The 27,578-nt window shown below is 44.7% G+C and overlaps 4 protein-coding genes across 4 annotated transcripts; all 4 read left to right on the forward strand.

Annotated features, from left to right (window-relative positions):
* Positions 1-2,286: 2,286 nt before the first annotated feature.
* On the forward strand, positions 2,287-3,222 carry LOC118091558 (olfactory receptor 5V1-like). The gene has a single exon (XM_035128645.1). The coding sequence runs from the start codon at positions 2,287-2,289 to the stop codon at positions 3,220-3,222; it is 936 nt and encodes a 311-aa protein (XP_034984536.1).
* A 4,823-nt stretch (positions 3,223-8,045) lies between these two features.
* On the forward strand, positions 8,046-9,032 carry LOC118091557 (olfactory receptor 5V1-like). The gene has a single exon (XM_035128644.2). It carries the CDS (start codon positions 8,046-8,048, stop codon positions 9,030-9,032), a length of 987 nt encoding a protein of 328 aa, XP_034984535.2.
* Positions 9,033-16,831: 7,799 nt separating this feature from the next.
* Positions 16,832-17,788, forward strand: LOC118091556 (olfactory receptor 5V1-like). Its single transcript, XM_035128643.2, has one exon. It carries the CDS (start codon positions 16,835-16,837, stop codon positions 17,786-17,788), a length of 954 nt encoding a protein of 317 aa, XP_034984534.2. The 5' UTR covers positions 16,832-16,834.
* A 7,771-nt stretch (positions 17,789-25,559) lies between these two features.
* LOC118091555 (olfactory receptor 5T7-like) lies at positions 25,560-26,513 on the forward strand. Its single transcript, XM_035128642.2, has one exon. It carries the CDS (start codon positions 25,560-25,562, stop codon positions 26,511-26,513), a length of 954 nt encoding a protein of 317 aa, XP_034984533.2.
* The last annotated feature ends 1,065 nt before the right edge of the window (positions 26,514-27,578 follow it).

The raw sequence follows: 27,578 nt of genomic DNA on the forward strand, positions 1-27,578 counted from the left end.
CCTCCTGCCATTCGACCTGACAAGAAGATAGAACAGCCAATGGGAAAATACTACCACCCACTATGGACATAGATGCACACTCTTAATCATTTTTAATGTATTTGTCCAATGTTGTCCAGTGATATTGACAACAGAGGCCTGGATCCAATGACTTTCAACCCTAAGATGCTCCGATTCTAATTGGAGCAAGCGCCCCAGATCTTTGCAATTTAACTGTGCAGTTTGCAGAGATTGTAATAGTGAGGATTTTTACTTGGGGGGGGGGCATTTAAGTCCAATGGAACTTATTCTCGGGAAACAGCATTGGATTTGTTTGTTTGTAGGGGTTAAGAAAACCCCTCAACCTCACCCCCTCCCCTCAACTGAGTCTTCGGTCCTGAAACAAAAATCATTGAAATTGACGATATAAAAAACACAAAACTGAACTTAACTGCCGGGTTCCGTTTACGTGACTGTAGTCTGAAAGCACCTCTAAGGCTGTGATCCTAGGCACAGTTAACATGCGAGTAAGACCGATTCAACAGAATGGGGCTCACCCCTGAGTCCATTCACACCGGGGTTCGTACTGAACTTTCTAGTGAAAGGTTGGCATGCTTAATTATTCTGCTGAAATCAGTGGGAGTTGAAATGGTCTAATTGATATCTGTCATAGTCCTGTTGCCAAACAACAGCACGCAGAGCTTGGAGGAGTGTGTGGCCAAAACTAAAAAATTAAAAAACCAGAAGAGAAGAGACTCTGAGTTATGCTTGGCATACAAAGCCAAGTCTGTCCTGAGGGTCAGGCAAACAGCAATCTACAGAGTCAGGCGATCCAGAGGTCAGGGATGACCATGCAGCCACGGGTCCAGACCAAGACCAGGATTCAGCAAGGTACGGCCAGGAACCACAGACACTGTTTCCAGCGTCTAAGTCAGGCATAGGCAAACTCTGGCCCTCCAGAGGTTTGGGACTACAATTCCCATCATCCCTAGCTAACAGGACCAGTGGTCAGGGATGGAATTTGTAATCCCAAACATCTGGAGGGCCGGACTTTGCCTATGCCAGATGTAAGTGCTTCTGGAAGTTCTGCTTAAGAAGGCTGAAGCCGGCTGGTTCTCATCACTGCCTTCTCCTCTGTGACATGAAAGGCTGATCAGATGCAGGTGGGCTCACTCCGCCATCTCCCCCTCCAGGCTGCTGTTCAGCAGGTGAAGCGGACTCCTGGCCCAGGACAATATCAGAGTCACGCCCCTTCCCTCCCATCCTCACCCCTAATAGGTTTTAGACTTGGAAAAGGACGCCGGGATGGTTCAAGGCAACCCAAATGCACCTCCTTGTTTTGGGCGGAGATAAGAGACTTGTGTGTGGATTTAGGATTTTACCAAAATGGTGCATTTTATTTTATTTTATTTTATTTTCCTGATCTACAGAAATATATGCAATGTCTCTCGTAACATTTGTACAAATCGGATTCATTTGTTGAGACATTGGGAAGAAAGATGGGCATAGAAGTAGATGGGGGGACATGGGGGGTCAGGTGACGATGTTTCTATTTTACTTAATATATGTTGGGGGGGTTGTCAGCGTCGCTTGTGCAGGTTCTCTGTTGTTCCCTTGTGTTCCTTTGGTGGTGAGAGAGGTTGGGGTCGGCCTATAGTTTGGTTGTTCATTTGTGGTTGGCTGTGGTGGTCTTTGTTTTGTGTGTGAGTGGGGTGGGTGGGTGTTTTGTATCAGCTTAGCCATATTGATTTGTATGCTGTTGGTGGATTTTTGTCATTATCTTGTTGGGCTGTGTATGTGATAAAGGGGAGCCATACCGGGCCGTCTTCTTCTATTCGTCCCCGTGTCAGTTTCAGCTTATTGGTTAATTTTCCTAGTAGGGCTGTTTCCCATACTATTGGGAACCATTGGTCCATGCTTCCTCCTGACAGGTCTTTCCAGAATCTGGTTATGGTGCTTCTGGTTGCGGAGAGGAAGTCGGCTATGAGTTCATTATAGTGTACTTGGGCATTATTGTCTTGGAAAATGTTTAGTAAGGCCAATTCTGCGGTCATTCCTCATGTTTGCTTGGTCCAAAATGGTGCATTTGAGGAGACACTTGAAGGGGAAAAGAAGGTATTCTTGCCTCTTGGTCTTTTTTTAAATAAACCCCGGGGAAAGCAAGTGAGAATGGAGGGGGGCGGAATCTTCTCCTGAATTGAACTTGATAGTACAGATATCTCACTATAGCAGGGTGACCCCTGAAGCCTTTTAACTTCCCTCAAATGCCACATTTTTCTCTCCTCAGATCCTCCTCTTTCCTTCCTCATGGACACAGAGAATCAAACGCAGGTGGGAGAGTTTATCTTCTTGGGTCTCTCCAGAGCCCCAGGTGACCAAGTCTCCCTCTTCTTGGTCTTCCTAGCTGCCTATTTGGCCATCATCACGGGCAACCTCATGATATTAATCGTGGTTTCGATGGATTCCCGCCTTCACAGCCCCATGTACTTCTTCCTCAGCCACCTGTCTTGCTTGGACATTTGTGTTTCTTCTGTCGTCGTTCCAAAGATCCTGGTGAACTTCCTGTGCCAGAGTCACACCATCTCCTACAACCAGTGCATGGCACAAGCTTTCTTTCTGATGGGCTTTGTTGGGTGTGAGCCAGCCCTGTTGGCCGTCATGGCCTATGACCGCTATGCCGCCATTTGCCAGCCGTTACACTACAACCATCTTATGAGGAACAGGCTCTGCATCCATCTCGCTGTGGCCTCCTGGGTCTGGGGCTTCCTGGACTCAGCGATTCACACTGCCCTGGCCTCCAAGCTTCACTTCTGTGGAGCCAACCAGATTCCGCAAATCTTTTGTGATGTGCCCCCGCTGTTGAAAATCGCCTGCAGTGATACGAGCATCAATGAATTGGCCACTCACATCACCAGCCTCTTTGTGGGCCTGGGTCCCTTCCTCTTCATCATCTTCTCCTATTTCTACATCTTGGCCTCCATCCTGAGGATTCGCTCCAACACTGGCAGGAAGAAAGCCTTTTCCACCTGTGCCTCACACTTGGTTGTGGTCACCCTCTGCGTAGGAAACGGATTCCTAAACTACAACCGCCCAAGTGCTGGCTACTCTCTGGAGATAGACACAGTGATCTCTGCGATGTTCTGCATCGTCACCCCCACGCTGAACCCCCTCATCTATAGCCTCCGCAACAAGGAGGTGAAGGAAGCCCTGAGGAAGGTTCTGAACTGCCGGAGGACAGTTTGAATCTCATTTCTGGCTGTCTATAGGGCAGGGCCTCACTGGAACATGTTTTCTGGGAACAGCGAAACTGATGAGTGGGAATTAACGAAGAGGGAGAAACTATAGACAAAGTCACTGACAAATCCAATGAGAGAGACTTTCCTTATTATTATGGTTGGATAACACCTTCCAAGGCATTTCTATAATGGCAGGGTGGTACGAGAGGGAGGAAGAGTAGGTGGCATTTGCTTCCAGTTCAAGGCTAAGAAATCTCATCTAACAGCTCTCTGGTTACAGTGTTTGGAGTGGGGCAATGGTAGTATCTTGACACCAGGTACATTTCCCCCACTGGCTCCATTCTTTTGTTAGCTCTTTGAGAGATAGAACATAGGAAGAAGATAGGAAAAAGGGGTGCTTGTTGGAGTCTCCAGTAGGAGGCAGCAGAGGGCAGCTTTGGTGGCTCTGCGGCTTCAAGCCAATAGGAATTCCTAGGGTAGCTCTAGGCTTTCCTTCCTAGGTAAATTTCAGCAATAGTGATTTCAGCCAGCAGTGCTTTTTCCCATGAAGCATCTTAGAAATACAATATAATTCCCAAAATCCGAACTGTGTTTCTCCCCTACAGCCTGCAAGCCTGCATTCCAGCCTCCATTGGTTGTGCAGCTCTTGGAGACCCATTTATGTCCTTTTTGTTCTCTGCGGCATTCATAGAAACAGCCACTGTGCTTTCAAGACGGCGGATTTGCAACTCCATAGCCTTATCACATGATCAAATGTTACACACAGTTTAGAGTAAAACAACCAACAGGTAATTATTAGCACATTTAGCACGTTTAAATTAACTTTTTCAAGTTGATCTATGGTCAGAATAAAATAATCAAAAAGAATCATATAAAGAGTTAGAAACGAGATAAAAAGGAAGCAGATTACTATTAAATAGTTTAAAAACACTTTTGTTAAAAAAACAACCCAAAAGCTTTCTTATTGGGTATAGTGGGTAGAGAGATATTGAGACAAGGGGAAAAAAATGTTCTTCTATGCAACAAAAAATTGTTCTTCTATGCAACAACTGCGGCAAGAATTTTGTTAGCCCAAAGATGGAAACAACAGGAGTTACCAACAAAAGAAGAGTGGGAGATGAAGCTGATGGACTTTGCTGAACTGGCAAAACCTACGGGAAGAATCTGGAACCAGCGAGACCAAGCATTCCAAAAGGACTGGAACAAATTTATATTATACTTGAAAGACAACTATAAGCAATTAACATCATTACCAGGGCTATCTGAAGATTTGTAAGATAATATTGCTGCCTATACAGGTTGAGTAATGTAATATTTTAGGTAATGATATAACAATGACAGGAAATAGAGCTAAATGTAAAGATGTAAAATTTAAAGTTTGTAAACCATCAGACGGGAGGGAGGGAAGTCGTTAGGCTCAGTTGAGCCAAAGAGATAAAATAAGAGGGTACAATGTTACGTAATGTGATTATATGTAAAACCAATAAAAGTCATATATAAGACAACTGGGCGTATAAGACGACCCCCAACTTTTCCAGTTGAAATATAGAGTTTGGGATGTACTCGCCGTATCAGAAATACAACCCAGCGTATAAGATGACCCCCGACTTTTGAGAAAATTTTCCTGGGTTAAAAAGTAGTCTTATACGCAGGAATATACAGTGTGTGTGTGTGTGTGTGTGTGTGTGTGTGTGTGTGTGTGTGTGTAGGTGTGTAAACGTACAACCTGAATAGGCTGGTGTGTCACTCAATCTCCTCTCCCAAAATAGCAGCAGTCTGGAAGCCACCTCAGTTCTAAAGCGGCTTGTCTACAGTTCTCTTGTCTTCACTCTCACACCCTGTAATGACTCTTTAATCACGTTGTGACTTTTTTAAAAGTTTCCATCAAAATTCACCATTATTTTAGTACCCCTAATAGACACAGTTTGGTGTGCGGTTTGCTTAATATGCACATTTTTGCAAGACCATGTCCCCTAAAACAGCACTTTTCTTGTATGTCACCCTGGGCAACATATTCCATACTGGCTACTCTCTGGAGATCGACACACTGATCTCCACAATGTATTGCATCATCACCCCCCACAATAAGGAGGTGAAGGAAGCCCTGAGGAAGGTTCTGAACTGCCGGAGGACAGTTTGAATCTCATTTCTGGCTGTCTATAGGGCAAGGTCTCACTGGAACATGTCTGCTGGGAACAGCAAATTGATGAGTGGGAATTAACGAAGAGGGAGAGACTATAGGCCAGTGTTTCTCAACCACTGTTCCGCGGCACACTAGTGTGCCGCGAGACGCTGGCTGGTGTTCCGCGACGTGCGGCGACAAGAAGGGCGATTTGCATTGTCATGTGCCTGGCGGCCGCCAATATACAACACTTACCCACCGGAAAGCAATATTTGGCAAGTGTTTCTTACAGTCATAATTATAATATAGGGCGGCACAGAGTTAAATTTTTTAACTTTTTTAATGGTGGTGTGCCTCGTGATTTTTTTCACGGAACAAGTGTGCCGTGGCCCAAAAAAGGTTGAGAAACACTGCTATAGGCAAAGTCACTGTCAGGGATTGGACTCAAGAGGGCAAGGGGAAGATGGCATGGTGGAGACCACCACCTCCTTATCCTGATGCTGTGGTGCCCAGAACTGGACACAGTACTCCAGGTGAGGTCTGACCAGAGCAGAATACAGTGGTACTATTACTTTCCTTGATCTAGATGCTATACTCCTATTGATGCAGCCCAGGAATTGCATTGGCTTTTTTAGCTGCTGCATCACACTGTTGACTCATGTCAAGTTGGTGGTCTACCAAGACTCCTAGATCCTTTTCACATGTACTGCTCTCAAGCCAGGTGTCACCCATCCTGTATTTGTGCCTTTCATTTTTTTTTGCCCAAGTGTAGTACTTTACATTTCTCCCTGTTAAAATTCATCTTGTTTGCTTTGGCCCAGTTGTCTAATCTGTTAAGGTCATTTTGAAGTGTGATCCTGTCCTCTGGGGTACAGTCATACCTCAATTTAAGTATGCCTCAGTATAAGTATTTTCAGTTTAAGTATTCCGCGGACCCGTCTAGAACGGATTAATCCACTTTCCATTACTTTCAGTGGGAAAGTTCGCTTCAGGTTAAGTACAGACTTCCGGAACCAATTGTGTTTGTAAACCGAGGTACCACTGTATTAGCCTGTTTTCTTTGAAGTTTTCCTCTCCTGCCTCACTCCCTGCAGATTTCCTCTGCAGGTGCGTCCCCAGGGCCCCTGCCTCACAACATATCCTCACCTGCCGAGACACTTCTGTCCCCATGCAACTGCAGAAACTTTGGAGCTGCTGCAGACTCTCAAAAGGGAAACGCCGGCAGCCTTCTTCCCAAAACTGGGGATAATGCTTGTGGGGGCAGGTGCGCAACCAGCTCACCTGGGCTGGGTGCAAAGCTGGCATTTCTAGTTAACTCCTCACCAGGTAGTCTTGGGAATAAGCCCTGAGATGGACTGACAACGATGCTGAACTACTGAAGGTTCTGTGGGCATCGAGGCAGATTATGAGAAGACGCAATAGGCAAGATCTGTTGGGGACGTTTGGAGCTGAGAGCGACCTTCTACAGAGTCAGACCGCTGGTCTTCTCCAGGGCAGAGCAGCACTGCAGGTTTTTGAGCAACCTTAAGTGAAGATGCTCTGCACTGAAAGTGACCATCGGAAGTCTTCCCTTCACTGGTCTCGGCACCATTAGCCCTTCCTAACGGGGAGCAACAGGACTTGGGTTCAAGGAAGGAACAAAAAGGCAAGAAAGGAGATGTCTCTCAGTGGGGCCTGATGAGGAGGTGAAGCTTTGCAAAGGGGATGGGAATGGGTTGTGAAATACCTGTTTGAACCTAAGGAATACGGTGAGGTGACTGGACCTTATTAAGGGAGGGGTGAATTGCCATGCTAAAAGACCTAACGGTAAGGTTATTTGCCATACTTCCGATCTGCAGCATTTTCAGTAGCAGATGATGGGGAAACATGAACATCCAACATGCTAAGCTTGCTAGAAGACCGTGTTGTCCTCTCTGACACTTAGGTGGGCTGGATGCCGTGGTTTCTTTCTCTCTGACCTGGCTTAAATTTTATTGCATTTAGACAATTCATAAAGTTATTCAAATATTTGATCATTGAACTCAAATCAAGGAGGTTCATGCAATCTCTCTCAGAGTTTATTAAGCCCAACCTCTGCATGTTCTCTCTGTGTTATTTATTATTATTATTATTTACCTAATGACAGAACAGAAGTCATTAGCAAGTGCTGCTGGTTTGGGAGGTGTCCCAAGACATCCGCAAGCAAGGCGGTGGCCTTTCAACTGACCTGCCTGTTTCTCTCTTCATGGAGGTTCCCCCTGAAGGACCGGCAGAGAGATGGGTGACGCTCTCAGATGTGGTGTCTCTCCATTTCTCCTCTTCCCAGTCTTAAGTTGAGTCCCCCACATCAGTTTGCAAATTGCCCTTGTGAGAATTTATCAACATTTTACAATGAATTTATTCTAAAACATATTTGCGTATGCCGTTATGCCTAATGCACACCTTTTGCAATGCAATTTCCCTTCCTTCATTTAACCTGCTTTTGTATGCTGCTTTCACTAATATATGCATTTGTATGCAGAATTTGTCCATTTTTGTACACATTACTTGGCTGGAGAGCTGTTGAATTTTGAGCTGAGGATGACCATGTTTCAATCTGTGTCTTGTTTTGGAAAGCGACAAGCTTTTAAATGCAAAGAGAATCAGATTTATCCCCACCCCCAGCAAAGGATAGTTGGTGTTCCTCATTGTTGATTATGCATCCTTAGCTGAATCCAGGGACAGGCAAAATGTATTTCTTCTACAGGTTCTTGTCCTTGCAGGTAAATTCCATATCCTCAGTGGAAGCCAACAACCAGACCACGCAGGTAATGGAATTTGTCCTCCTGGGTTTCTCCAGCATGCTAGATGGCCAAAGATACCTCTTCTTGGCATATTTCTCCATCTACTTGGTGACCCTCACGGGTAATGTTATGATCTTCACCCTGATTCAGCTGGATTCCCATCTCCACAGCCCCATGTACTTTTTCCTCAGCCACCTGTCCTGCTTAGATGTTTGCCTCTCGTCTGTCACGCTCCCCAAGATCCTGGTGAATCTTTTACACCGGCAACACACCATCTCCTACAATGAGTGCATGGCCCAGATGTTCTTCCTGATGTCCTTCACAGGGGCAGAAGCCGTGCTTCTGGCTGCCATGGCTTATGATCGCTACGTCGCCATCTGCAGGCCTTTGTACTACTCGGGCATCATGAACGCCAAGGCTTGCGCCCAGCTGGCCACTACCGCGTGGGTTTGGGGCTTCCTCCATTCTGCTCTTCACACCGCTCTTAGCTCCAACTTGCACTTCTGTGGGCACAACCAGATCGGGCACATTTTCTGCGACATTCCCCCATTGTTGAAAATTGCCTGTGGAGACCTGTACATGAATTTCATGGCGACTCAGGTAGCCAGCATTTTTATAGGGCTAGTCCCCTTCCTGGCCATTGGCCTCTCCTACTTCTACATCCTCTCCTCTGTCTTGCGGATCCCGTCCAATGCTGGCAGGCAGAAAGCTCTTTCCACTTGCGCCTCTCACGTGATCGTGGTCACCCTTTATTTTGGGAATGGGTTGGTTAACTACAACCAATTTGGACAGGGCTACTCCTTGGAGATAGACACTCTGATCTCCACGATGTACTGCATCGTCCCCCCTGCGTTGAACCCCCTGATCTACAGCCTCCGCAACAAGGAGGTCAAGGGAGCCCTGGGGAAGCTCCTGGAAAAACAGAGGAAGTGAGGCCAGAAATGAGACTCTCGGAGTTCCCTGGCTGGTTAAGACTTGCAGGCATGCTTGGATGGTAGCAAGCTGTGGGATGGAGATCAAGGCAGACCCACCCACCATAGCAGGTGCCACGGTAGCCCTGCCAGAGCCAAGGCATACCCCTGGCATTTGCCTGGCCACGATGGCCATCACAGAGGGTAGCCCTGCTCCCTTCATGGCACAAATGTTGAATAATTCCCCCATCTTGTCTTTTGGGTGGAACAGCAGGAGTGGAACTGTTTGTTTGTAAGTGAGTGAATGAATGAATGAATGAATGAATGAATGAATGAATGAATGAAGAACACTCCAGACTCTGGCACAGAAATGTTTGTGTATATATATATTTTTAATGGAACTTGGGAATCCTGATCTGGTGCACAAATCACCAACATCTCTTGCCCATTGATTGACAAGAACTCATTTTCCCTATGTAGTTGCCATCAGTTTATTACATTTTAATTGTTGTGTGTATCATCATCATAATTTATTATTTGTACCCCGCCCATCTGGCTGGGTTTCCCCAGCCACTTTGGGCGGCTTCCAACAAGAATAAAAATACATTAAAATGTCACACATTAAAAACTTCCCTGAACATGTCTAAAACACACACGTTTTCAAAAAAATTCAGTGCTCAGCATCACTAACAAATAAGGTCCAGTCCAGTACTGAGACCCACAATGTTATTTATTTATTTATTTATTTATTTATTTATTTATTGGTTAAGTCATGTGTGAATATATTTGGGGTTTCTTCTATAGTCAAACCCTTGATGGCTAATGGCCTTGGATGGTAAGTGGGTATTCCATGTTCCTAGAATTTAACCGCGCCGCTAGTGCTCTCAACCTGTCTTGCTGAGGATGTTGTAATGCAGTAATTTGATCAATTTTGATTTCTCTGAGTTGCCATTTCTTTGGCAATCTTAAATTCAGCTCTCAACATTTCCACATCAGTTTGCAAGTTTGAGAAAAGTCTTCTTGGAAATCTGTCCTGCTCACTGGAAGGACAGATTGTGAAGCTGAGGCTCCAATACTTTGGCCACCTCATGAGAAGAGAAGAATCCTTGGGAAAGACCCTGATGTTGGGAAAGATTGAGGGCACTAGGAGAAGGGGACGACAGAGGACGAGATGGTTGGACAGTGTTCTCGAAGCTACGAACATGAGTTTGACCAAACTGCGGGAGGCAGTGGAAGACAGGAGTGCCTGGCGTGCTATGGTCCATGGGGTCACGAAGAGTCGGACACGACTAAACGACTAAACAACAACAACAATTTCAGCTCTCAACATTTCCACATCAGTTTGCAAGTTTGAGAAAAGTCTTCTTGGAAATTCATCAGGAATTTAGTACAAATCTTTGCAGATATACACATATCTCTATGTGATTGGCTAATATGCACATTTCTGCAATTTCCCTAATTTAATGCCTTTTGTGTTACTTTCACTAGTACATGACTTTTTATGAACATTTTAATCTAGTCTGTGCATTTTTTCACACATTCATTGGCTGGAGAACTGCGTTGCAACATTTGCAGAAGTGCAAATTTCAATGGATTGAACTGCATTTCATGTTGCTTCAGGGGTGCATGTTCAGAATAAGTGGGTTCCCCTTTAAATGCAATCTAGTCAAATTTCTCCCCCATCTCTACCTGGCAGACAATCCAACTTTGTCTGTATGAGTTGTTTGTGTTGGTGCGTGCGCGCGCGCGCACACACACACACACACATTCTTGGATGCCAGAATCCAAGTTTGGGGCAAGTACTCTTTGTTGAAAGAACCCCAGCAAATATGTAAAGTTATAAAATATGCAGCAAAGTAAAATACGGAAATATAGGCTGTTGTTGTTGTTGTTTAGTCGTTTAGTCGTGTCCGACTCTTCGTGACCCCATGGACCAGAGCACGCCAGGCACTCCTGTCTTCCACTGCCTCCCGCAGTTTGGTCAAACTCATGTTCGTAGCTTCGAGAACACTGTCCAACCATCTTGTCCTCTGTCGTCCCCTTCTCCTAGTGCCCTCAATCTTTCCCAACATCAGAGTCTTTTCCAAGGATTCTTCTCTTCTCATGAGGTGGCCAAAGTATTGGAGCCTCAGCTTCAGGATCTGTCCTTCCAGTGAGCACTCAGGGCTGATTTCCTTAAGAATGGATAGATTTGATCTTCTTGCAGTCCATGGGACTCTCAAGAGTCTCCTCCAGCACCATAATTCAAAAGCATCAATTCTTGGGCATATTTTAAAGGCTGTTAGACCTTTAAAATATGCCCTTCAAAATGAAAAAGGAGAAAAAGGTGGGATCAATCAATCAATCAGTCAATCAATCAATCAACCAATCAACAGTGGGTCAACAAGAGAGGAGGCGCAAGTAGCCCCGGCACCCTTCCATTTCTTGACTTATTCTAACACCTACGATAGAACATAAGAAAGCAACTCTCTCCAACATCACTGGAGGAAGGCCAGGTTATTTCTGTTTTGGGTACCATGCTTAAATGCAGGGGTGTACCTGAGGGTTGGCCAGGTTGGTCTCCGACAAAGGCCCAGGCCCAGGGGGAGCACAAAAATTGTGCCTCTCCACTCTTGCTAGGAGCCCACCTGCCCACCCGTGCCTTCCCTGGGCTGCTGCTCTGGGCAGCCACCACCTCCTTGCCAAGGGTGCAAGGGAACACGGGGCACCGGCACAGCTCCTCAGCAAGGGTGCAAGGGAGCCTAGGTCTTCTCTGCTTGGATGCGATTCATAGAGTAAGAATCTGCTTTGAAAGCAGATTTCCACAGTAGGAAAATTCTTAAAGAAATAGATTAAGGCTAGCAAGCAGGGCATCTTTCAATGGTTATTCTCATGAGGTCCCTGATTGGCTGCTGCACAGACGACCTTCCTTGCCATTGGATGGAGCTCTACAAAGTTCTGCCCCAAGAGAAGGGCCAGGCAACTCTTGGTTTCTCTCTGTTTCTGTTTTCAATTTAAAATTCAGTTCTTCACATTTCAGTTCTTCTGGGTTTTTTTTAAAAAAGTCTTCATGAAAATTCACCAGTATGTTAATGCAAATTTCTCCTATGCACATTTTTTTGCATGCAGTATTGATTAATACACACAATTTTGCAAGACAATTCTCACTAAAGAAATGCTTTTTCTATCTCATTTCTGGAAACATATGCCTACTTATCCACGCATTTTTTTTTGCATTCATTCCCTGACTGGAGAGCCACATCACACACAAAATGGAAAAGTGTGAAATTAAATGAAAGCTAAACTGACTTTCTTCCCCATTTTTAAAGAAGAGCTGGTCCTTTTTGGTTTGAACAATGCAATTCCCTGACTCCCTTGAGTGTTGCCCAATACCCCTGTCGTCAGCATTTTCTGCCAGTAGAAAAATAAAGCCCAGAGGGAGTGATGTCTTTTCCTGGGCTTCTTGATGTTTCTTCCTTTTGTTGCAAATGCATGTTCTTCAGGGGCTGCTCAAACAATAAAAACCTTCTTTCTTGCCGGAGTTGGGTCCATGGGATGTACAGGCAAGACACAGCCAGGTGTTAGGAGATGAGGTCGTGCTTGAAACACAACCAGAAACGGAGACCTTTTCTTAGGCAGAACATGAGTCTGGTCTGTCTCCGCTCCTGGCATGGTGGAAGGTGGAGACCCTGAAATCTACAAACACCCTCAATCGCCCCTCACCTTTTCTGTCCCTCCTGTCTGACTCTCCTCCCTGGGTCACCTGGAAGCAGCATCGGCATCTGAATCTGGCTTTCTCCCCACCAATTGTCCGACTCTGCAGCAATCGCCCGAGTCCTTTCACCAGGAAGATGGCAGGTGAGAAGCAGGGAGATATTTGCAGTGGGAGAGGAATTGCTTGCCTGCATGGCCTGGTTTGTTTAAAAGCATGCAAACTGGACATTGTCTAACAGTGTTCAGGATGTTTGACTCAATATGGGAAACGAGGAAATAATCCAGGCTGGCTGGCTGACAACTGGCTACAAAGCGATTCGATGTTCTGCGCAGCACAGGGAAGCTTCAAAGTGTTGAGAGTCTTAAGATACCTGCTTGAGTCGGATTCGCTGTGTCTAGAATAGGGATGGGCAAAGCTCTCAGTTTCCATTTCTCCACATATCCACATCACCTTGGCAATCACTTTCTTAAAGTGCTCATGAAAATCCACCAGCATTTGAGAGGTGGGATTATTGGTTTGTTGTTCTTATTTTTACTGTGTATTCTGTGGTCTTTTATTTTGTGGTTTTATGTTGTCAACCCCCCTGAGATCTGTGGGTGATGGTATACAAATTCTAACAACAACAGCCGCAACAATTTTAGTGCAAAGTTAGTGCATTATTACTATTATTGCAATTTTGCCAAATGTACACATTTTTGCAAAGGAATTTCCCCCTAATGAACACTTGTTTGCATGTTATTCTCTCTCTCTCTCTCTCTCTCTCTCTCTCTCTCTCTCTCTGTGTGTGTGTGTGTGTGTGTGTGTGTGTGTGTGTGTGTGTCCATGTTCGTGTCCACAGACCCAGTATACACATTTTTGTAGACATTACTTGACAGGGAAGCTGCATTGCAAAATTCAGAGAAGTGTGCAGTTTGCATGCTGTTTCAGAGAGAGTGTTTTTATGGTTGAGCCTTATTCATCAGCTATAGGTTCAGGACAGACGCCACCACCCCAATGTGCTGCTTATCGCAGTGCATAAGCAATTTATGGGCTTTGCTGCCTCAAGATGCCACAATGGCTTTACCTTAAACAATTGCAAAAGGAGCTTAGAAGTACGTACATATGCACATGTGGTGGGACTATGTGAGGATATGATAGCCATGTTCAAACATATAAAAGGATGTCATATAGAGGAGGGAGAAAGGTTGTTTTCTGCTGCTCCAGAGAAGCGGACACGGAGCAATGGATTCAAACTACAAGAAAGAAGATTCCACCTAAACATTAGGAAGAACTTCCTGACAGTAAGAGCTGTTTGGCAGTGGAATTTGCTACCAAGGAGTGTGGTGGAGTCTCCTTCTTTGGAGGTCTTTAAGCAGAGGCTTTACAGGCATATGTCAAGAATGCTTTGATGGTGTTTCCTGCTTGACCCTTGTGGTCTCTTCCAATTCTATGATTCTATGATTCTAGGATACGAGAATTTTGGGATATAATATACAACTAACTCAAAAAGATCTTTAAAATCTCTTTCCAAAAAAAAAACCCAGAAGCCTTTTTGTTAGGCATTATGCCCACTGAAATCCAAAAAAACTTTAGAACCATCTTTATGTACGCACCTACAGTGGCTAGAATTTCAGTAGCAAGAAACTGGAAATGTGACCCAGTTCCTACAAAGCTTGGCTGGCAGGTGAAGAGGATAGAATACCTGGGACTTGCGAAAATGAACGGGAGAACAAGAGGAAACTCAAACCAGAAAGTGTGTAAAAAAATGGATAACAGTTAAATAATATCTAAAACAATATCGTGAAAATGCAAATCTCCTGACAAGTCTAGACTGAATCTTGAACATTAAGGAAAACTATGAATGCAAAAAAAAAAAATTCTGGATATGTAACAGATGTAACAGGAAATGTGTAAAAATGAAGAATATGCAGAAAGCACAAGGAGGTGAATTGGAAGTCAAAAGTGTGTGTGATGTCAGACGATGTGTTGTTAGTTAATGTTCAGTTGTCATTGAGATATTGTTCATGTTTGTCTGTGTTGTTATGTGTAAATTGTTTTGCAATAAAGTTTTTTTAAAAAAAATCCAGTTACAAAAGCAGCAAACCCAATAAAAAAAAATCCAGAAACAAGCAACCATTTACAATAAATCAAATTAATGAAGAAGGAGGAGGAGGAGGAGGAGGAGGAGGAGGAGGAGGAGGAGGAGGAGGAGGGGAAGTATGTTGTCGTTTAGTCATGTCCGACTCTTGGTGACCCCATGGACCAGAGCACGCCAGGCACTCCTGTCTTCCACTGCCGCAGTTTGGTCAAACTCATGTTGGTAGCTTCAAGAACACTGTCCAACCATCTCGTCCTCTGCCATCCCCTTCTCCTAGTGCCCTCAATCTTTCCCAACATCAGGGTCTTTTCCAAGGATTCTTCTCTTCTCATGAGGTGGCCAAAGTATTGGAGCCTCAACTTCGGGATCTGTCCTTCCAGTGAGCACTCAGGGCTGATTTCCTTCAGAAATCAAGATCTTCTTGCAATCCATGGGACTCAGTCAAGAGTCTCCTCCAGCACCATATATCAAAGTATATCAAAGACTATTAGCCAGGGTAGTTAAAAGTTAGAGAAACGTTACATGTCACTGAAAAACATCTGCTGGGGAGAACTATTGCCTTAGTGTCCCGGTGGTCAACTTATTTGGTGTCATCCAGTTGCCTGCTTATGGTGCTGGAGGAGACTCTTGAGAGTCCCATGGACTGCAAGAAGATCAAAACTATCCATTCTTCAGGAAATCAGCCCTGAGTGCTCACTGGAAGGACAGATCCTGAAGCTGAGGCTCCAAGACTTTGGCCACCTCATGAGAAGAGAAGACTCCCTGGAAAAGACCCTGATGTTGGGAAAGATGGAGGGCACAAGGAGAAGGGGACGACAGAGGACGAGATGGTTGGACAGTGTTCTCGAAGCTACGAACATGAGTTTGACCAAACTGCGGGAGGCAGTGGAAGACAGGAGTGCCTGGCATGCTCTGGTCCATGGGGTCACGAAGAGTCGGACACAACTAAACGACTAAACAACAACAGTTGACTGCTTTGAGCCCATCTGTTAATTTCCTATATTTTTTTGCCGATATTTCTGTTCCATTCTGCAGTAATCTGCTATTTATTTATTTATACAAATCCCCCCTCCAACTACATATTTAAGTGATATTTTTTAATAGGACAAATGACAAGATAGGAGATTCAGACTTAACATTAGGAAGAACTGAGGACCAGAGCTGTTCAACAGTGGAATTGGACTCTCTCCAAAGATAGTGGACTCTCCAACTTTGGAGGCTTTTAAACAAAGGGTGGATGGCCTCAGGGATGGATCAGGAATGTGTTAGCTGAGATTCCTGAATTCTAGGTGGTTGGAATGGAGGACCCTAAATATTTACTAGTAATTTCCCAATTCAAATCAAACTTCAAATTCTTTTGGCCTCAGTTAAAATGATGACCCTTACAGGTTTCCCCCAAGTTTTTCCCATTGTGGTCTCAGACGATATTTTCAACAACCCTGCAGTTAATGTTCTTCTTTGTTCATATAAGAAACCTATACAGTAAATCCCAGTTAGGTGGTTGGAGGCAGGGTCCACCGTTTACAGATCTACCATAGCTGTTTGCAAATGCATATTAGTTATCTAGGAAAATATGACCTGCATGTCATGACATGTGGATTCAAGAGGTTCTCACTTGGTCGCTCTTGCCTTATTCCCTCACAACGTAAATACTGACATCCAGCCCTTTAATCTGTGTTTACATGCAAGTTGTTCATATGTTCCGAGTTTGTACAAGTCTTCAATCCAATCGTAGAAGGGAGCCACATTTTTATTTTTCCAATTCATCCGTATCAGTCTTTTTGCTGTCCACTCAAATTGTCCTTTTGTATGGTTCCATGGGCTGGGTATATAATTCAAGGGGATATTTTGCTTTGTAAATGTAAGGTTGTTCCGTACAGTTCTGTTGATGGTTTCAGTTTCCTTCTGCCATTTTTTTCTTAAAAAAACAAACAAACCCACCAACCTACCTCTGCCCATGATTTCACATGTGTGTGTTCAGGAACCTGCTTTTGCCTGGATTAATCTCTCTCGCTTCCTGGTTCTCTTCTCAGAGTTGACCTTGATTCAGTCCATGGAAGGCAGCAATCAGACGCTGGTGGTGACCGAATTCATCTTCCTGGGTTTCTCTGGGGTCCACAAAGGACAGTCCTTCCTCTTCCTCCTCTTCCTGGCCATCTACGTCTTCACCCTGGTGGGAAATGGGGTGATCTTCACCCTGATCCAGCTGGACTCACGCCTCCACAGTCCCATGTACTTTTTCCTCAGCCATTTATCCTGCTTGGACGTCTGCTACTCGTCCGTCACCATCCCCAAGATCCTGGTAAACCTCTGGTGCCAGAGACACACCATTTCCTGCAAGCAGTGCATGGCCCAGATGTTCTTCCTGATGACCTTTGCAGGGACTGAGTGCGCCCTGCTAGCCGCCATGGCCTACGACCGCTATGCCGCCATTTGCCAACCCTTGCGCTACGCTCACCTGATGAGCAGGAGGGTGTGTGTCCCTCTGGCTACCACTTCTTGGATCTGGGGCCTCCTGGACTCTGCCATTCACACTGCATTGGCTACCAACTTGACCTTCTGCGGGGCCAACCAGATCCACCACATCTTCTGCGATGTCCCACCACTGCTGAAAATCGCCTGCAGCGACACCTACGTCAACGAGATGGCCCTTCATGCGGCAAGCATTTTCGTGGGGATCAGCCCTTTCCTCCTGGTGGTCATCTCGTATATCTTCATTCTGTCGGCCATCCTTCGGATCCGCTCTAATACCGGCAGGCACAAGGCCTTCTCCACTTGTGCAGCCCACCTAGTGGTGGTCATCATCTACTTTGGGATGGCCAACGTGAACTACAACCGCCCGAGCGCAGGCTACTCCTTGGAGATAGACACCCTGGTCTCCACACTCTACTGCATCGTCACCCCCATGCTGAACCCCCTCATCTACAGCCTCCGCAACAAGGAGGTGAAGGAAGCCCTGAGGAAGGTTCTGGGGCGGCAGAAGAAGGGATATAATTCACCTCACTAACAAGTGGTGTGGAAATCAGACCACTAGATAATCATTTGAAATGTACATTAGCAGCATCGCTCCTTATTCTCTCAGGAGGGTCTCTTTGCCCATCTGTTCCAAGGTGCTCTGCGCATTGTACAAAGTGCAAAATATTGACACGCAGGTATCATGAAAATCACTTCCTCGGATACACTGAAAATTTGCAAAGATTGCAAGAAGACTTCAACAAGTTATTAAAATAGGTTTGCCCTTTTAAAATCAGCTTTTCTGGCAGCTGTCTTGCTTTATTTGCAGTTTGCGGTTACACGTGTTTTTGTACATCTTTGTTCTTGCAGCCAGAACAAAATACGAACCAAGCAAATCCCCCCCCCATCCTTATCCTTAGTTACTTGCACACTTTAACTGATAACTAAAGCAGATTTGACTATATGTTCTGCGTTGTACACCAATGTATAAGCTCCAGACAAGACTCTCTATTTTCTGTTTACTGTTAGGTATGTATAAGCTCCTAATCAGTACCCTTCCCATCCCCATCCAGACCTTTTGTTTGTTTATAGCATAATTCTGTATTATATGATATTATTTTTTAAAATTAAATGCCTTTAGTATTTTGCAAGCTATCCTGTACGGTTATTTTGATACTCTGTATCTTTTAAAAGCATTATTAAAAACACACAATTTCCCCTAAAATGTTCCTCATTTTTTGTATGTTATTTTTATCCATGCTTTACCCTAGTTCAGACATTTTTTCTACACGTTATTTGGCTGAAGATTTGCATTGCAAGGTTTGGAGATGTGCAAATTGAAAAGGCAGGCTGTGCTTTGATTCCCGTATTGTTTCAGAAAGTGTGAATTAAATGGAGATTGGATTGATTTTCTCTTCCCCCCCCCCCCACCCTAACCAAGAGCCTGGTTTGAACACTGATTCCCCAACTCCCTGGGTCCCCACCCTTCACTCACGACTCCAAACTTCTCTGCCAATTAAAAGAAAAACCCAGGGGGGAGAGAGAGAGACATCTTTTTCTGGACTCCTTGATTTTTCTTTCTCCTGATGCAAATGTGTGTTCTTCAGGGGCAGCTCAAGCACTCAGTATAAACCTTATTTCCTGCCAGAGTTGGACCCACACAATACAAGCAGGGTGCATCTTAGTTTTAGGGCATGTGATTGATGCTTGCAGAGCTGGGGGCCTTTCTTTGGGAAGAACTCCTGCCTGACTCTCCTCACTCGGTTACCTGGAAGAAGCATCAGCATCTAAAATTGACTTTCTCCACATCTTTCCAAAGGCAACAGGTGCCACAGCCATTATCCATGCAGCAGGAAGGTGCCAGGTGAGAAATAAAGGCGTCCGTGAAGTAGCCCTCAGACCCAGGAAAGGTTTCATTTGCAATGGGGTTGGGGTAGGAATTGCTCGTCTACACACACCAGTCTGATTGAAACCAGGGAAAAAATTTAACTGGTCATTGTCTAACATCATTCCAGAGATTTAAACCAGAAATCATGCTGGGAAATGGGGAAATAATCCAGGCTGGCTGGTTTAAAACTGAGCACAAAATGATTCATTTTTCCATGCAGGAAAGCTTTGAAATGCTCACAGTGCTAAGCAATGTGCTTGGGCTGGATTTGCTCTGTCCAGAGGAGGGATGAGCAAATCTCCAAATTTCAGTTTCGCTCCATTTCTCATTTCGCCACTCTTGAGTTCATTTCTCTACATTTTAACAGCACTTTGGAATCTTTGTTAAGTCCTCATGAAAATTCACCAGCATTTTAGTGCAAAGCTCTCCTAGTACAGTATATACACGAGTGTTTGTTGTTGCAATTTAGCAATGCGATTTCCCCTAGTATAATGCATTGTTCCATGTGTTACTTGACCAGAGAACTGCATTGCAAAATTCAGGGAAGAGTGAATTTCAAAGGGTGGCTGTTTCAGAAACTTGGAAACTGTGCAAATGAGGTAGGTTTGCCATTAAATGCAAATCTAATACACTCCCCATCCCCAACCCAGAGTGATTTTATGCATCAGCCTTATTTATTTATTGCCTGTGGATTCAGGACCATTGCTTGCCACTCTTCACCCCTCCAAAATAACTGCTTCTCACGGTGGGTTTGGCTACTTGGAGATGCTGTGATTCCCCTACATTAAAAAGCTTTCAATGGGGCTTGGAGAGATATGGGGAGGAGGGAAAGTCTATCAATGGCTATTAGCCACAGTAGCTAGACTTTAGCCAGAGGTCACGTGGCCCTGAGGAATATCTGTTTTGGAGGGCTATTGCTCATGTGCTCTGATGGTCAACTTCTCTGGCAGAATCTGAGGACCACTTTGTGAAAGGGGAAGGTTTGCAATTTGTAGATTGCACATATTTTCTACTGATAATTCTCTTCAATTCTGCAGAAATCTGCAACTTGAAAGAGAAAAAACCTCTCGTAATACGTATTTAACTACGTGCATAACACATCAGGAACAATTGGCCAAGATTTACTTCTTTTGTTGTTTAGTCGTGTCCGACTCTTTGTGACCCCATGGACCAGAGCACGCCAGGCACTCCTGTCTTCCACTGCCTCCCGCAGTTTGGTCAGACTCATGTTGGTGGCTTCGAGAATACTGTCCAACCATCTCGTCCTCTGTCGTCCCCTTCTCCTTGTGCCCTCCATCTTTCCCAACATCAGGGTCTTTTCCAGGGAGTCTTCTCTTCTCATGAGGTGGCCAAAGTCTTGGAGCCTCAGCTTCAGGATCTGTCCTTCCAGTCAGGGCCGGTGCTAGGGTTTTTTGCACCCTAGGCGAGATCACCTTCTGGCGCCCCCCCCCCCCCCGACCAATCATATTTCAAACACAGATGTATTATAGGAAGAATGAAAAGCACAGAGTTTGAAATTGTTTATTTTTAAAAAATTGTGAAAACAAGTCAGAAATCACTTTCAAAAATGTTAAATGTGATGCTGAAATTTACGTCTCTTTAATGTTTCAATTTCAAGCAAATCAAAATCTTATTTTACGTGCCTTTTCCTTTGCAAATTTTGTTAACAGTTCCTTCAGGTCAAGTGCTGATGCTTCAGCATGTTCGACTGATATAGTTGCCAAACCAACTACTGTATATACGCGAGTATAAGCCGACCCGAATATAAGCCGAGGCACCTCAAAAAACTGGAAAACGTATTGACCCGAGTATAAGCCGAGGGTGGGAAATGCAGCAGCTACTGTGTAAATTTCAAAAATAGGTTAAATGGTAGGTTAAATGTTTTTGAATATTTATTTCAAAGAAAAACAGTAAACTAGCTTAGTTAAATATTGCCAATTTGTGGTTTCAGTGTGGGCAAAAATCGGGAACAATCTGTGTTTTGTGCTTGCAGGAAAAGATTGTTAAGAGGTTTAAGGTGGATAGAAGCTTTTAGGTTTGTGGGAGCTTATAACCATCAATTCTGTGTGGATGTCTATCTGGACATTTGGATATCTTATATGTTCAAATTATGATGGCTATATTGATGGTTACTATATTCTCAGAGTGAGCTTGTGGGTGCGTTTTCTTTTCACTATTGTTTTGTTTTCTCTGTGTTCCTTCCTTTGTTAATTTGACAAGGTGCCCCATGATATTCTTGTAAAGAAGCTGGCAAAATGCGGGCTAGACAATGCTACCATTCAGTGGATTTGTAACTGGCTGGGTGACCGAACCCAAAGGGTGCTCATCAATGGCTCCTCTTCATCCTGGAGAGTAGTGACTAGTGGGGTGCCACAGGGTTCTGTCTTGGGCCCAGTCTTATTCAACATCTTTATCAATGACTTGGATGATGGGCTTGAGGGCATCCTGAGCAAGTTTGCAGATGACACCAAATTGGGAGGGGTGGCTAATACCCCAGAGGACTGGATCACACTTCAAAATGACCTTAACAGATTAGACAACTGGGCCAAAGCAAACAAGATGAATTTTAACAAGGAGAAATGTAAAGTACTACACTTGGGCAAAAATAATAATGAAAGGCACAAATACAGGATGGGTGACACCTGTCTTGAGAGCAGTACATGTGAAAAGGACCTAGGAGTCTTGGTAGACCACAAACTTGACATGAGTCAGCAGTGTGATGCAGCAGCTAAAAAAGCCAATGCAATTCTGGGCTGCATGAATAGGAGTATAGCATCTAGATCAAGGGAAGTAATAGTACCACTGTATTCTGCTCTGGTCAGACCTCACCTGGAGTACTGTGTCCAGTTCTGGGCACCACAGGTCAAGAAGGATACTGACAAGCTGGAACGTGTCCAAAAGAGGGCAACCAAAATGGTGAAAGGGCTGGAAACGATGCCTTATGAGGAACGGCTTAGGGAGCTGGGTATGTTTAGCCTGGAGAAGAGAAGGTTAAGGGGTGATATGATAGCCATGTTCAAATATATCAAAGGATGTCATATAGAGGAGGGAGAAAGGTTGTTTTCTGCTGCTCCAGAGAAGCGGACACGGAGCAATGGATTCAAACTACAAGAAAGAAGCTTCCACCTAAACATTAGGAAGAACTTCCTGACAGTAAGAGCTGCTCGACAGTGGAATTTGCTGCCAAGGAGTGTGGTGGAGTCTCTTTCTTTGAAGGTCTTTAAGCAGAGGCTTGACAGGCATATGTCAAGAATGCTTTGATGGTGTTTCCTGCTTGGCAGGGGGTTGGACTGGATGGCCCTTGTGGTCTCTTCCAACTCTATGATTCTATGATTATTCCTAAGTGCATAAATGGATCCGGTAGATATTATCTTCCATCATACTGTTCTGTTCCAAAAATGAATCCCCCATCAGGGTCTGTGATCCGGTAAGAAAAACAAAATGGTGTTTTGGGGGGCCAAATGATAGCTACTGCTCTGTTTTTATTCTTTGAACAGGCTGAAAACGCTTCTCTTAATTTTGGACTTCCAAGAAAAATACTACTCTCCATTCCTTATTTGAGACTCTTGTAGCATTTGATAGGGGTAGAAGGGGAAGAAATGGAGGCAGTGAGAGATTTTACTTTCTTGGGCTCCTTGATCACTGCAGATGGTGACAGCAGTCACGAAATTAAAAGACGCCTGCTTCTTGGGAGAAAAGCAATGACAAACCTAGACAGCATCTTAAAAAGCAGAGACATCACCTTGCCGACAAAGGTCTGTATAGTTAAAGCTATGGTTTTCCCAGTAGTGATGTATGGAAGTGAGAGCTGGACCATAAAGAAGGCTGATCGCCGAAGAATTGATGCTTTTGAATTATGGTGCTGGAGGAGACTCTTGAGAGTCCCATGGACTGCAAGAAGATCAAACCTATCCATTCTTAAGGAAATCAGCCCTGAGTGCTCCCTGGAAGGACAGATCGTGAAGCTGAGGCTCCAATACTTTGGCCACCTCATGAGAAGAGAAGACTCCCTGGAAAAGACCCTGATGTTGGGAATGATTGAGGGCACAAGGAGAAGGGGATGACAGAGGACAAGATGGTTGGACAGTGTTCTCGAAGCTACGAACATGAGTTTGACCAAACTGCGGGAGGCAGTGCAAGACAGGAGTGCCTGGCGTGCTATGGTCCATGGGGTCACGAAGAGTCGGACACGACTAAACGACTAAACAACAACAACAGCATTTTATATTGCAGCTTTCCCCCCCCCTTTTTTGAGTAATGCACTAAACTTATTTCTTTTCATGCAAGAATTTAATCCCTTGGTGTTCATTGATACAATTTTTATTTTATTCATTGCCTACATCCCAATAAGATTTTGTACAGGAAAATAAATAAATATATAGACAAGTATTCCTTTGCATCAAAAAATTAAAAAAAATGAAAGAGAAAAAGAGAACAAAAACAAACAAGACCAAAAATAAAGTCAAATGGAAGGTCTTGATGATTCTTAACAATTTGCATCCAGGAAAGGACAATGAGTTATAAATTGAGAACTGCATTTAAATTACAGTAGTACCTCGGTTTATGAACACAATTGGTTCCGGAAGTCTGTTCATAAACTGAAGCGTTCATAAACTGAAGCGAACTTTCCCATTGAAAGTAATGGAAAGTGGATTAATCTGTTCCAGATGGGTCCGCGGTGTTCGTAAACCGAAAATTCGTAAACCGAGGTGTTCATAAACCGAGGTTCCACTGTATTGGCATGGAAGGGTGAATGGTCTCATTAGATAGTAAAATTCATGTTAAATTGCTGTTTTAGGGTTGTTGTTTTTAACGTCTGGAACAGATTAATACGTTTTGCATTACTTTCCATGGAAAAGTGTACCTTAGCTTTGGAACGCTTTGCTTTTGGAACGGACTTCCAGAACGGATTAAGTTTGAGAACCAAGGGACCACTGTACCAGGAGGTAAGTCCAGAAGAACTTGGCTTTATTCATTCTGATCTTAAATGGAATACCTGATCAGCTTTTTTCCTCTGTGTGGCATCTTTTCCTTTTACATGCATGGCTTGTGGGATTTTCCTTTGAACGACATGCGCTGAGTTGATACACTGGGCTGCTTCAATCCCTACCTCACACGCTTGCTCTAGTTCCAGAAATCCCTCGAGTTGCTGTTATAGAAATCCAACCCGATTTCTTATTTTTAAAGGTGCGGCAACTAGAAGTATCCAAAAGTACTCCCAAGTGTGGTTTGATGGAAGGAAAATAAATGTAGAAGTGCCCAATCCTTCTGACCACGCTGCTCCTGATTTAATCCTCTCTTTGAAGAAGTCCCTTTCTCCTTCACAGAGGTAAGTTTGTGGGAGGGTATCCCAGCTATAAAAACAACCCCCCCAAAATAAAATAAAAACAACCAGGAAGAGATCAAAAGAATATAATTTTATTTTTAAGAAAGAATATGAACTAATACAGAAGAGAGCGTTTTGTTATGGTTCCCTGCATTGGACTAAATGACCCACAGAATTCCTTCCAACTCAACTATTTGATGAGTTTTAAAAAAACACTATTTGGTGAGTTTATGGGGTTAAAGGTTAAGCAGACAACATCCTCCCTAGAGAAACCGATGTGTCTTCCAGATCAATGGGAACCCCTCTCCAAGTAGGGAATAGAGAGCAAGGATCGGACTCATCTGCCTATTTTTATATCTTAAATTCTACCAGCACCAGTTTATTTGTGTCAACTTAACTCATGACAATGGGACCCAGGTGGCGCTGTGGGTTAAACCACAGAGTCTAGGGCTTGCTGATCAGAAGGTCGGCGGTTCGAATCCCTGCGACGGGGTGAGCTCCCGTTGCTCGTTCCCAGCTCCTGCCAATCTAGCAGTTCGAAAGCACGTCAAAGTGCAAGTAGATAAATAGGGACCGCTCCGGCGGGAAGGTAAACGGCGTTTCCGTGCGCTGCTCTGGTTCACCAGAAGCAGCTTAGTCATGCTGGCCACATGACCCAGAAGCTGTCTTTGGACAAACGCTGGCTCCCTTGGCCTATAGAGCGAGATGAGCGCCACGACCCCAGAGTCGGACACGACTGGACCTGATGGTCAGGGGCCCCTTCACCTTTACCTTAACTTATGACAAAATGCTTCGCCATTTCATCAGTTGCAGACCCCTGAAAGTCGAATATGCCCCCGCCTGCGGCAGTAACACATCCTCTGTGCGGGTTTTTGTACACATAAATTATAAAATGAATTTATAGATTATAGATGTGCTCTTGTTAAGAGTATGAAAATGATGAATGCAGAGAGATCTTTAGAGACAAAAATACCAGCAACCCACCTCTATCCCATGTGCATATCTGCATTCCCTGCCCACATTAATCTTCCTTCCTTCCTTCCTTCCTTCCTTCCTTCCTTCCTTCCTTCCTTCCTGGTTCTCCGCTCAGAACTGACCTCAACCGAGCCCATGGAAGGCAGGAATCAGACGCTACTAGTGACCGAATTCATCTTCCTGGGTTTCTCTGGGGTCCACAAGGGACAGTCCTTCCTCTTCCTCCTCTTCCTGGCCATCTACCTCTTCACCCTGGTGGGAAATGGGGTGATCTTCACCCTGATCCAGCTGGACTCACGCCTCCACAGCCCCATGTACTTTTTCCTCAGCCACTTATCCTGCTTGGACGTCTGCTACTCATCCGTCACCATCCCCAAGATTCTGGCAAACTTCTGGCACCAGAGACACACCATTTCCTACAACCAGTGCATGGTCCAGATGTTCCTCCTGATGACCTTTGCAGGGACTGAGTGCGCCCTGCTAGCCGCCATGGCCTACGACCGCTATGCCGCCATTTGTCAACCCTTGCGCTATGCTCACCTGATGAGCAGAAGTGTGTGTGTCCCTCTGGCTACCACTTCTTGGATCTGGGGCCTCTTGGACTCTGTTATTCACACTGCGCTCTCCACCAACCTGACCTTCTGTGGGGCCAACCAGATCCACCACATCTTCTGCGATGTCCCTCCTCTTCTGCAAATCGCCTGCAGCGACACCTACGTCAACGAGATGGCCCTTCATGTAGCAAGTGTGTTTGTCAGCCTGGGAACTTTCCTCCTGGTGGTCGTCTCGTATATCTTCATTCTGTCGGCCATCCTTCGGATCCGCTCTAACACCGGCAGGCGAAAAGCCTTCTCCACTTGCGCTGCCCACCTAGTTGTGGTCATCATCTATTTTGGGATGGCCAATGTGAACTACAACCGCCCGAGCACAGGCTACTCTTTAGAAGTCGACACCCTGATCTCTACTCTCTATTGTATCGTCATCCCCATGTTGAATCCTGTCATCTACAGCCTCCGCAACAAGGAGGTGAAGGAAGCCTTGAGGAAGGTTCTGGGGGGCTTGAAGAAGGGCTCTGATCTCCCTCACTAACAGGGTCTCCTGCCTTTGGCGAAATTTCCCTTGGGAAATAATAATAATAATAATAATAATAATAATAATAATAATAATAATAATAATAAATAATTTATACCCTGCCCACCTGACTGGGTTACCCCAGCCACTCGGGCCACTTCCAAAATATGTAAACATTAAAAAGCATCAAGCATTAAAAACAGTTGTCCTTGTTGTGTCCTCTTTTTTCAGCTTCGTCCCCGGATGTAAAAATTTCCCATTCTTCCACAGTTAAGTTCTTTTAATTTCAGGGATCCACATTTCCACATCTTTTTCTGTTTTCTTTATTTTGTTAAGTCTTCCCAAAAAATTCATCAGCCTCTCAGTGCGAAGTTCTCCTAACACACACATTTTTGTATGCAATCTTGCATGACATAGTCATTCTTTTAAAGGCTATTTCCCCTTAAAATGCGACCCTTTCTCCATATTTTACCTTCGCCCATATAGTTCTGTAAATATGACTTGGCTGGATATCTGCCCCGTATGACCTGGAGAAGTACAAATTTGAAATGCTGGCTGCGTTTTGATTTCCGTACTGGTTGTTGTTGTGTTTTGTTTTGTTTTTTGGCAGATTGAATTTTGCAGATTGAGTTGATTTCCTCTGCTCCTCCTCCCTAAGATCCTCATTTGAACATTGCTATTCCCTGATCCCCTCGAGATCTACTCTGTACCCTTGGCACCAGCATTTTCTATCAGGGGAAAAACCGTGGGGAAAGAGATGTTTTTTCCTGCACGCCCTGATATTCCTTCCCTCTTCAGGGGCTGCTGAAACACGTAATAAAAGCTCTCTTCCCTGCTGGAGTTTGGGCCACAAGATGCAGGCAGAACTATGCCCAATTTTAGGGCGTGTGGTGACACCTAAAGGACAAGGAGGGTCAGCTAGAAACTGGAACCGTTCCTTGGGCTGAGGATGAGCCCCAGCCTGGTCTATCCCTTGTTCTGACAGGAGGAAAGGTGGAGACTCTGCTACTCACCCCCCCACCCTTCTCTGGCCTCCGGATCCTCCTACCAGGTTTCCCTCACTGGGGGACATGGAAGAAATAT

The sequence above is a fragment of the Zootoca vivipara genome, chromosome 10, assembly GCF_963506605.1.
Source record: "Zootoca vivipara chromosome 10, rZooViv1.1, whole genome shotgun sequence".
Classification (NCBI taxonomy): domain Eukaryota; kingdom Metazoa; phylum Chordata; class Lepidosauria; order Squamata; family Lacertidae; genus Zootoca; species Zootoca vivipara.

What these genes read in the sequence shown, in the direction of transcription:
- LOC118091558 (XM_035128645.1), top strand. Translation starts at nt 2,287, where the DNA reads ATGGACACAGAGAATCAAACGCAGGTGGGAGAGTTTATCTTCTTGGGT.
- LOC118091557 (XM_035128644.2), top strand. Translation starts at nt 8,046, where the DNA reads ATGTATTTCTTCTACAGGTTCTTGTCCTTGCAGGTAAATTCCATATCC.
- LOC118091556 (XM_035128643.2), top strand. Translation starts at nt 16,835, where the DNA reads ATGGAAGGCAGCAATCAGACGCTGGTGGTGACCGAATTCATCTTCCTG.
- LOC118091555 (XM_035128642.2), top strand. Translation starts at nt 25,560, where the DNA reads ATGGAAGGCAGGAATCAGACGCTACTAGTGACCGAATTCATCTTCCTG.